This window comes from Paroedura picta, chromosome 8, assembly GCF_049243985.1.
Source record: "Paroedura picta isolate Pp20150507F chromosome 8, Ppicta_v3.0, whole genome shotgun sequence".
Classification (NCBI taxonomy): domain Eukaryota; kingdom Metazoa; phylum Chordata; class Lepidosauria; order Squamata; family Gekkonidae; genus Paroedura; species Paroedura picta.
This window is the reverse complement of record NC_135376.1, coordinates 36,617,503-36,628,599: the sequence shown is the minus strand read 5'-3', so window position 1 is coordinate 36,628,599 and position 11,097 is coordinate 36,617,503. Positions and strand designations below refer to the sequence as shown.

General features: G+C 43.7%; 1 protein-coding gene across 3 annotated transcripts in view; it reads left to right on the top strand.

Moving 5' to 3' along the window:
- Positions 1-597: 597 nt before the first annotated feature.
- Positions 598-11,097, top strand: part of UBXN7 (UBX domain protein 7) — a 30,877-nt gene continuing 20,377 nt past the window's right edge. Inside the window, exons 1-4 of one of the 3 annotated variants that reach the window (XM_077349073.1) lie at positions 598-1,179; positions 2,957-3,104; positions 4,377-4,444; positions 7,215-7,280. In XM_077349073.1, the coding sequence (XP_077205188.1) occupies positions 1,107-1,179; positions 2,957-3,104; positions 4,377-4,444; positions 7,215-7,280 (355 nt within the window). In that variant the 5' untranslated portion in view covers positions 598-1,106. Of the gene's footprint in view, positions 1,180-1,415; positions 1,656-1,682; positions 1,944-2,956; positions 3,105-4,376; positions 4,445-7,214; positions 7,281-11,097 lie in introns of those variants that run through there. The other 2 variants (XM_077349074.1, XM_077349072.1) reach the window with 2 other exon arrangements.

The window sequence follows — 11,097 nt, the reverse complement described above, 5'->3', positions numbered from 1 at the left end:
ATTTTAGCCCAACTGCACAGCGTTATTCCGTGGATGAAACGAAGCTTTTGCGGAGGTTCTTTTGTCTCTTGTCTCATCTGCACAACAACCCTGTGCGGTGGGCCTCAAGTCTTTCAATTCAACAACAACCTGTATGGGAGGCCTTACATGTTTCTTCACCTGTCCAAAGTAGCCCTTTCTGCCTGGGGAGCTGATCTTTATACTCTGCAGATGAGCTGTGATTCCAGGAGCTCTCCAGGACCCACCTGGAGGTTGGCTACCCCTGGGTTGGAAATATACCTGGAGGTTTGGAGAAACTCCCCCTAAGAAGAGTCTTCAGTCTGATTTTCCCTTATATATATGAAGGCATGGCTCTGGAAAGCTAATCTGTAACCACTATGCCACAATTCTCAAAGGTCAGTCCTCTCCCATACTCAATGAACATTCCAAACCACAGGTTCTTGACACCCATATCTCTACGCCCATGCCCTCATTTGTCACCACGCCACCACAACCTCCCACACAACCCACACATTCAACCCCATGCCCTTACAGACTGGACGACTCCTCCCCTTCCTCTTCCCACCGCCCGTTGCATTCCTGGCTCCAACGGGCTTTGCCCCTAGTACTGGAATAAGAGCTAGCCTCCAAGGGGCCGCGCTGGTGTAGCTTGGCCAACAGCGTAGGCGTCCTTTCACAGCCCACGGGAACCGGGCGATCCTCTGATCTTCGGGCCGCTGACCCTGCTGGGAGTGGCACTGGGTGCTCCAGCTGTGCCCATCTCCTTTCGTGGCTCTCCGGTCGCTTCACGCGATGTTTCGCAATGTACCGCCGTCGGAGGGCTCCGCTTCGCTTTTGCAGCCCGGGCGCCGTGGAAGCGTCTCCTTTTCGTGCGCAGCCCAGTCCCTCCCGCGGATCCGGCGCCCAGTTCGAGAGCCGAAGCTCCGCCTGCCTCTAGAGGGCCTCAGTCGGGGGAGCCGTCCCTTGCTCTGTCTCCTGCGCCGGCTCCCAATAAAGCTTGACATTGAAATTGAAGGCGAGCGAAAGGGAACCGGGGCGCGGTGGCTGTGCGCCTGCGCACTGGGGCCGGCAGGTGGCGGGTGTTGTTCGGCGGTAGTGGCGGCAAGATGGCGGCGCCCGGGGGCTCCGCCGCCTCTTCCGCGCTGAAAGGGTTAATTCAACAATTCACCGCCATCACGGGTGAGGCGCGCGGAAGCCCGGAATTGGTCCTGAGAAGCGGAGACGGCCTCAGCCGCGGGGTGGGATGCGGGCCGGTGGGCGATCGGGAGGGGGCTGGCTGCGAGGGGGCTCCACTCCAGCAGCAGCGGCGGCGGCGGCTGTGGGCGGAGGGGGAGGGAGAGGGAGGGCAGGGGAGCAGGCGTGGAGGCCAGGGCAGCGGCCGCTGGGCTCCTGGGCAAGGGAGATCTGCCGGCCAGGGAGGAGTTCGGGAGGCTCCCTTTGTGGGGGAGGGAGAAGGCTGGGGAGGGACCGCCTCCGTGTTGCGCAGAGAGCGAGCAGAGGGGGCTGCAGGGTGGCAAGCCCCACGCGGGCCTTCGTTGTGGCCTCTGGGGGGGTGATGGAGAGCAGTCGCTAGAGGCAGCCAGCTGTTTCCTTCCCTGAGCGCTGAGTAAAGGGGGGGGGAGAGACTTAGTCGCCCTCCGCAGCGCAGGCGAAACGTGGGTTAACTCTTGAAGCTACTAGCATGTAGGCCAGCAGTTCACTTTTTAGAAGTCCGGATCGGTGTTATTACTATGAACTGTGCTGAGGGATGTCAACTCAGTTTTGGGAAATGTCTGGAGTCCTGGGGGTGGAGCTGGAGGTTGGTGTAGTTTGCCGAGGGGGAGAGACCTCCGCGGGGTATAATGCCACACAGGCCACCTTTGCAGAGCAGCCATTTTCTCCAGGGGGATTGATCTCTGTTATCTCGAGATCTTCATGTTGCACCTGGAGGTTGGCAACCCCAGGTACTGCATTGAAAAGCAGTCAGTAATGGGGTTTAGTTTAGATTGCAAGCATGTTACCCATGTTGTGCAAGTGTACCCATGTGCTTTGCCCAGATAATAATGATTGGGATTTGCCTCAATGAATTTGTAAACCCTTTTACAAGCTAATAAGTCTTAATTCATGCATTAGTGCAGCATGGTTACTGCCAAAAAAGACTTCTTCTGGTTGGACACTATTCCACCAATAATGCTACTTGAATTGAGATGTGAAATAACCACGTGATTAAGATGTCTCATGCAACTGAAATATCCAAATGTCTTGATATGAGATGGATAATGATTGTGGAGAAATGTCTGCTGCCTGGTAACACATGAACTGTGACTAATCTTAGTGATTATCACCATATCTTTGGCAATAAATGTAAAGTATTATACATTGTGTGAGGAAGCATTATCTTTTTCTTTTACAAGTTCCTATATTTTGTTTATTTTACTGGCTGATTTGTGTATTTTGCATTTTATCAATATGTGTGTCAAAAATTAGACCTCTGAAGAAGGGTCGAAACATGTCAGGTTTAAAGCCCAAGATTATATGGCGTATATGCTATTTTTCATCTCTGGGCTTTGTTTTTAACTTACATTTTTAAAAGAAAGCTGCATGCGCTGTTTTCTGGTCAGCTGTTTGGAGGGAAGGGATGGGAATGTCTTGTGCTAAACTTTGGAACTGCCTTCAATTTTGTGACTGGATTATAAAGGTCTGGTCATAGTTTAATGTTACAATGGGTATTTCAGGTGACAGTAAGGCATGAAGGCTATTGGAATGCTTCTAGTCATTTACATGCCCTGTACAGGAGGGGAGGGAAACTTGTTTCAGTACAGCAATATGCACAGCCTGTTGTTTCAGTTGTTTCGCTCAAAAGGTATCAAATGCAAAGTGCACTTTTTATGCGAGGTAATATCATATTTACATTTCAGCTAAAGCTTTCTTCTGTTGTGTAATCTGGAAACTTACTTTCTTTTCCATTGACTTACAGGTGCCAGTGAAAGTGTAGGCCAACATATGATTGAGGCTTGCAACAATAACCTAGAAATGGCTGTCACTATGTTCCTTGATGGTGGAGGGATAGCCGACGAACCCAGCACTAGCTCAGCAAGTGTCTCGAACCTCCGGCCACACACAGAGTATGGACTTTTGTGAATTTCTGTGCTGTTCCTTTTGAGATGTAGCCTTAAAATGTGCTAAGTAGCAGTACCAAAATATATAGTATTATAAAGCTCTTAGTTTCTCTTACTAAATCACTTCCATGCAAAAGCTATTCTGCATATTACTAAGAAGAAAAGATTAAAAACAAACAAGACGTAATGTATGCGGTGCTGCATTTGCTATCAGTTTAAAATGTTTTTACCCCTTTCTTGGATTTGTCGTAGCTGTTAAGATGAGAATAAAGATTTAAATATGACTGTTGTTGACACTTGCACCATTGCAACAGCAAGGTAGAATGCACATACTCCCCTGTGCTCTCTCTCTCTCTCTCTCACACGCGCAACAGTTTGCAGCTTTCTTTTATACTTTTAAATACCATAAATATGTCAACTCTATGTTAACTAAATTTAAGTTTGATAAGAAAGTATTGCATGTATTTCATTCCCCCCTCCAAATTTCGATTTTTTCTACACTTCTTCCCATTTCCCATGGCTTCAACATTTCTAGACATTTATGCCTCTAATGTTATATCTGAACTGTCCCAGTGACACATTTACCATTGGTTAATGTAAAACCAGGCATAATGGTATTTGATAGTAAAGCTAACTGTTTTATTCATGTTTATATGTTTATTTGGATTAATTAAAAATATATTTCTTCTTGATGGAGGAAAAATTAAAAAGTGACTGATGCATTGATTTACATCATCAAATACATATCCCATGGGATACACTAGTTGTTTTTGAGCATTGTGGAAGAATTTTAGTGTGCTGTTCTTAGAGGCTGCGTAGAATTCATTCAAAGCTTTATGCCTGAATTGTGATTAGTTGGATGCCTTCATATAATTTGGTGAAATATTATTGGAATTTTGCTCATCAATTTTTATTCTGCTTAAAAGTCAGTCTATTCCATTGTCCCACTTAAAAAAAAAGTCTGAATAGCAATTAAGAGACTGGTTGAGCAGATAAAATCCTGCTGCTGTCAACCTTTATATATTTTATAGTTTTGCTGTTTATATGGAATGTCTTTTTCAGAGAATAATATATGTACTTTACTAGGAATGACTCTCTTCTCACAGTACCATTAACACTTTGTTTCACATAGTTAACACTTGATGTAACTTATTGATTTAATTAGGTTATAAATATCAGATATAGGTTTTGTGGATACTGCCCTTATCTATATTCTTTGATACGTTATGTAACAAATGCAGTTTCATTCAAGCAGTTGTGTGTGTTTTATCTTTATAGAGATGAAGTGAGAGCCCCCATTCCTCAGAAGCAGGAAATTCTGGTAGAACCCGAGCCTTTATTTGGTGGTAAGTGTGTTTTATTTTAATGGCTTCCCCTCCAAACGTGACTAAAAAGAATTTTTGCTGGACCCCATCTGGCCTGGGTTCCCATTATCCTTTCCCCACCCCACCCCCAGTCTATATGTCTAGCATGTGATCTTGCAGTTTGCATTGAAGTGCTAATGCTCCAATCATATTCCCTGAAGTGCTGATGCTCCCAATCATATTCCCATTGTGCATAGACGTCTAGCCTTTCATATTCAATTGGCATTCCTGGAAATATATTTCATGTACTTGTAAAGGAGATTCAATCCTCACTTTTTAGGGGGAAATGTGAGGCAGAAGAGAAGAGATCTACACCGGATCACCCACTGAATCAGTTTGTGGTAAAATGTTCTATCTAATAGTCTGCATTGGCTCTCCTTTCTGATAGAATAATGAATATCCTCAAGCTGAAGTGGAAAATTTTTGTTGATGTTCTTAATACAGAATAATATTGTGACAAGAAGTAAGCTCAGCTGCTACTTTGGAATATATTCTTGAAGCCCACCTTTGTAATTAGAAGCCATATTACAAGAGGTATAACACTTTACGCCAGTGGTGCGCAACCTTTCTTAGGCTGCGGACCGCTGCGCCGGGGTGCAGGGAGAGGGCGACCCGGGGCCCCGCGCGTGCACGGCAGCCCTGGCGCAAACGCGCACGCGCATACTTGGTGCGCGTTTGCGCCCCCGGACGCAAAAGTGCACGCGCGGCAAGTCTGTGCGTGCGCGTTTGCGTCGACGGCATGCCGGCGGCCGTGGCTCCCTCTCCCCGCCCCTCCAGGCCGCAAGGAAATCGGCCACCAAAGCGGCCGATCAGCTTGCGGCCCGGCAAGCTTCTTGCTTTGGGAGGGGGCGGGAAGAGAAGCTTGCTGGGCCGCAAGCTAATCGGCCGCTTTGGTGGCCGATTTCCTTGCGGCCTGGAGGGGCGGGGAGAGGGAGCCGCGGCCGCCGGCATGCCGTCGACGCAAACGCGCACGCACAGACTTGCCGCGCGTGCACGTTTGCGTCCGGGGGCGCAAACGCGCACCATGTCTGCGCGTGCGCGTTTGCGCCAGGGCTGCCGTGCACGCGCGGGGCCCCGGGTCGCCCTCTCCCTGCACCCCGGCGCAGCGGTCCGCAGCCTAAGAAAGGTTGCGCACCACTGGCGTAAAGTGTTATACCTCTTGTAATATGGCTTCTAATTACAAAGGTGGGCTTCAAGAATATATTCCAAAGTAGCAGCTGAGCTTACTTCTTGTCACAATATTATTCTGTATTAAGAACATCAACAAAAATTTTCCACTTCAGCTTGAGGATATTCATTACTCTATCAGAAAGGAGAGCCAATGCAGACTATTAGATAGAACATTTTACCACAAACTGATTCAGTGGGTGATCCGGTATAGATCTCTTCTCTTCTGCCTCACATTTCCCCCTAAAAAGTGAGGATTGAATCTCCTTTACAAGTACATGAAATATATTTCCAGGAATGCCAATTGAATATGAAAGGCTAGACGTCTATGCACAATGGGAATATGATTGGGAGCATCAGCACTTGCTCGCAGCCTGGAGAGCTTCTCGCTGTGGGGGGGGGGCAGGAAGAGGGAACCGCGGCCCAGTGCCGAGGCCTTCGCGGCCTGGCACCGGGCCACGGACCGGGGGTTGGGACCACTGCTTTACGCTACTTTTTGGCATTTCATAAAATGATATGCGGTCTGGTCCATGAATGCTTGGAGGTATATGAAGCTACCAGCTCACCCCATCAGTCTCCACTAATGGGGTTTGAGGCTTAGCAAAGCTGCTATAAATTGCTTTCCCTTCCCTCCCTTTTTTGCCATCATGTCACAGCTGACTTATGGCAAACCTGTGGGGTTTTCAAGGCAAGAGACATCAGAGGTAGGTTGCTATTGCCTGCCTCTGCTTTGCAATCCTGGATTTCCATGGTGATTTCCCAGGCAACCTCTAAAGGTTAACTTGTTGTAAACTTTAGACTTCAGCCAATCCCACTGCCTTTTAAAAAACTTTTCATGTATTTCTGTGAACCTATGGGGGGGAAGGTTGTTAGCCATGTTCGTTATTGAAATCCACATATGGAAAACTGTATGGTATATCTTGAAACTGTTGGTTAAAAGTTGAACAGGCTTCCTAGGTCTGCCTTCCTTGGTGGGTGTGGTGAGTGCAGGACAAAGATCATTTGTATTAACATAATCAAATATAGTCTGAGGCCTAGAAACAGAAATCATATTCTGATGGGTATTCATGCGTATGTACGGCAGGGGTCTGCAACCTTCTTGAGCCTATTGGCACCTTTGGAATGCTGCCACTGGAGGAGCAGCCAACTACCAAATGTCATGCATAACTTGAATAGTGATTCTTCAATATTTCAAGCAGAAACACTGTTTAACAGGACGACTTTTAAAATGAACATTTTGTTTAAAACTCATATACATTCAGCCACACAGTGAAGTTTCTTGTGCTGTGGTAGCAGCATCTGTCAATGCAACTTAAAAGAAAAAAATCTGCACAGCCAGTCAGACGCCCTGCTAAGCAAAAGCACCCAACTGCCCTTGTCCACATTCCAAAAATATGTGGCAGTCTGTAGGACAATGGGAGCCATGGTGGGGATCCCAGATAAACTAGATTAGTTATTTTAGGATCATCTAGACACCCTCGAGTACAAAAGATATCCTGAAACTTCAGCTTTTGAAATTGTAAATCCAAAATGCCATTATATGGAAATATTTTTTTAATGGTTAATGTGTATTTCTATTCTTCAGCTCCAAAAAGGCGCAGACCTGCTCGTTCAATATTTGATGGATTTCGAGATTTTCAGACAGAAACTAGTAGGTATCTGTGGATCATTATGGTATTCTTTCACATATGATGGCTTTGGTTATTGGTTGTATATGGAGCAGGCAATCTGTAGCCTATACATTTCCTAATGCCAAATATGTTGTGTAACCTGCTAGACTGTTGCATCATATAGCCACAAACAAATAACCCATTATTATATACATAACATCACTTTGCAGAGGTGGAGTGGACTGTAATTTAAATTAAGGAAGTCACTGGCGTCAGCAGAGGGAAACTGCTTATATTGTCTGGGGAGCCAGAGAAATTTCTTGCTGTTTAGTTGCAATTATTTAACTAAGTTATTTTGAGACAGGAATTCAAGATCAGGCTAATTACAGCAGGTGACTGTCATTTGCAATAAAATTTATTAAATCAGTGCCCTGCAAGTCCCACCCACAGAATTAACACCCCCTCCTTTGGAAGGAGTGTCACTTTGGTACTGGTTTTCAGAAAGTGGAAGCAATGGAAGAGATTTTACACGTCTTTGCTAGTGTTCCATGGAAAACAAAACATGGTATAGCCCCTTCTCTCCAAGTTCTTTAGTAGCAACACAAATCACAGGGAAAGAGCAGGGTTTTCAGAGAGGATGAGAAGTGCCCCAAATCCATCTTTTCTGCATTTTACCCAGCACTTCCATTGGCCTTGAGTAAGTGGCCAAGAATCCTTGTGGCATTTCTTGCCTTCTGTGAAGCCTCTTGTGTATGTGAAAAGACTCACCAAGGGTGGAGGAAAAAAGAGACAAATTCCTCCCTACCGACTTGAGCAGAGGGTAGAAGCTCTTGGTGACTGCTGGTGGATAACCCAAACAGTAATTTACAACCTATTGAATATTAGATACTTGGCTTGGATAAATGCCATTGTGTTTTGAAAGAGTTTGCAATCATAGTTAAAAAAAAAAAGCTATAAGTTGATAGTTCCCCCACGCATTTGTTTTTATTACTCCTCTTTTCCTACTTTATTCCACAATGAAACTGTTCCTTTTTAAACACACTATGAGTAAAATAGTATTGTTACAATATTTATGTTGTCTTATTGTCATCATCTTTAAATATTGTACTTACAGACTTTTGAGCTTCTGTTCGGTTTTCAGCATTCCCAGAATTTAACACTGCAGATGTCAGGGGTCAGTTGAACCAGTTATTAAGTTTATCCACTCACTTTGAAGACAACTTTTCAAATCACAATTTGAGGCAATAAGGTCTTACATAACTCTTTTATCAGCTATGACACATGGATCCTTCACTCTAGCATTTAGTTTCAAATAAAGCATTTTGAGAGGTAGAGAAAAGGACATTTATCAACACTTTCAGTATTAGAAAAAATATTAAAAGGACACATGTTTGACTTTCTAGATTACATTGGTTTAATTCAGTGCACAACAGATACAATTCTTGACTTTTGAAGTGAAGATGAACATTTCTTTGAGTGTCTCATTCATATAAACACAGTAAATCTGTGGAAAGCTTACATGATAATTTTGAAGGAGGTTTCATATCTACAAATCTTAAACATTTCCATCTGTATGTAACAGTTTGGACTGTCAACTTCTGTCAGATCTTGTGTAGCAGTACCTTGACTGATGTTGCTACATTTCCCCATGTAATAACAAAATATGTTTTGCTGTAAATGTGGCTAAACGAAAATAAAAGTTTGGTCTTAGAAAATGTTTGTTTGTACAAACATTTTTTTGCTATTTCCCTCAGTAATTTAATCATGATAAATCTAATCATTGCAGTGATGTTAGGCCTGGTACAGAAGTTTTTTTTTTTAATGATTAGAAGCTGCAAAAATTATATGGATTTTTAAAGATAAAATAACTCACAAATTATCTCCATAGAGTTTGTGATGAAATCTTCACCTCATATTACATAAGACCAAACTCAAAAATTAGTAAGCTTTTTCATAGTACTTGGGGCTGCAGTTCCCCGAAAGGTCAGAACAGCAACCATAGATTGATTCCTTTGCTCTGCAAGTTTATTTACTTAGAATATGTGCATCCTGCCTTTCAAGACATTTGCTGAAAGTCACTTACAAAATAAAAATGATACAATCAAATAATCAAAACAACCATCATAAAGTTAACAGTATAAAAACAATAACATTGTCCTGTGCAGGGATAACACCCTTCTAAGTCTGGTGATGCCAATGAGTTTAGAGTGGTGTGACTCTGTTTAGGATGGCACTGTAAACAGCCTTAATTGATATCCATAGAATAGGCTAAAAGTGAATCATAGCAACAGTATTCTTTTTTCCACCTTAATGATCCAGGAGGTCAGCTGTGTTTCAGAGGAGCTTTGTCAGTTACGGCAACCTTCTGTACCTGAGTAAATTAAAACAGTTGTAGGCTACAGTCCAAAGGCAGGTAGGCATATGCATTTGTTTATTTATTTAATCAGAAGCTGCTTCCACAGAACTTTCCTACTGCCCTTTCAACTCCTCCAGAGTTCAAAATGTGGTTTGGTGTTATGGCAAGGGAACAGTTAGGGTAAAATCTACAGAGGAATTTTCTGTGTAAAATTTAATAATCAGGACCTTGGTATAGTTCAAATCCTAGAGGCAACCCATGGGCCAAGCATATCCTAGGGCTCATGCACTCTTTGCAGCCAGCATGTGTGGCCAAATAATTAATTATTTCTGTGTTCATGGCAGAGTTTGCAGTTACATCCATGCCATCAGACTGCAAGCCATGTTTTTGGAATCCTCATTTAAAGGAAAAGCAGAAACTACTTTGCTAGAGTAGCTATAACATCAAACTAGTTTGCTATAGAAGAAATCATGTACCTCTTTGTGGGCAAAGGTTTGCATGAGTGACCCTGAATGCTCCTTAAAGGTTCAGTTCATTCATGTAGCAGCCAATCGTATTTTGTTGTTATGTCTAAATTGTGCCAATAATACTTGAACGGGTATATTAAAAAACAGAGCTGGTTGATCAGAGCACTGGCTTTTCCTTATGCCAGAATTCAGACTACATCATAGAATCATAGAGTTGGAAAGGCCCTCCAGAGTCATCTAGTCCAACCACCTGAATGCAGGAAATTCACAACTACCTGCCCACCCACAGAGACCTCAATTCCGTGCCCATATGATGCCCCCCATCCCTCCCCCCCCCCAATTCCTTGGCCTGTAGGGCCTGGAGGAAATTCTCCACCCAACCCCAAAATAGCAATCAGCATTTCCCTGGGCATGCAAGAAAGGACCACAAGAGCCAAGCATGGAGACAGTCCCTTCTGCTCAGCCACTTACAATCTGCCTAAATTCACAGAATCAGCATTTCTGTGAGGTGGCTCTCTAGCCTCTGCTTGAACACTTCCAAGGAAGGAAAATCCACCACCTCCCGGGGAAGCCTGTCCCAATGAGGAACCATTCTGACTGTCAGGACATTACAACTGTCATCAACATTATCTTGTTACTATCCATAGAACAGTTAGTCTATGAGGCAGGTCAATGTTATCCCCATAATCACGGTGTGGATGTGGGTGTAATCCCTGTTGAGGAAATAAATTTTCTTTAAACAGGAAATTTTTTGTAAACTGAAATGTTATTTATTAAAAACGTGCATGTTGCTCTCATATTAAGGTTGTGGGAAATTTAGAAATATACTTGGCTAGTAGTCCAAGAACCATGTTTCTGTAATAAATTCTAAACGTGTGCAGTAGAATTCTCTTTATTGAGGAATTCCTTTAAATACATCACTGACTGTCACTAAGTTAGAAAGGTGCTTTAGGTAAAATACGCAGTTTTGAAATGATCTTATACCATTATTTTGCTGCAGATTAGACTTTAAGAAGTCTATTTTTGTTTTTCTTA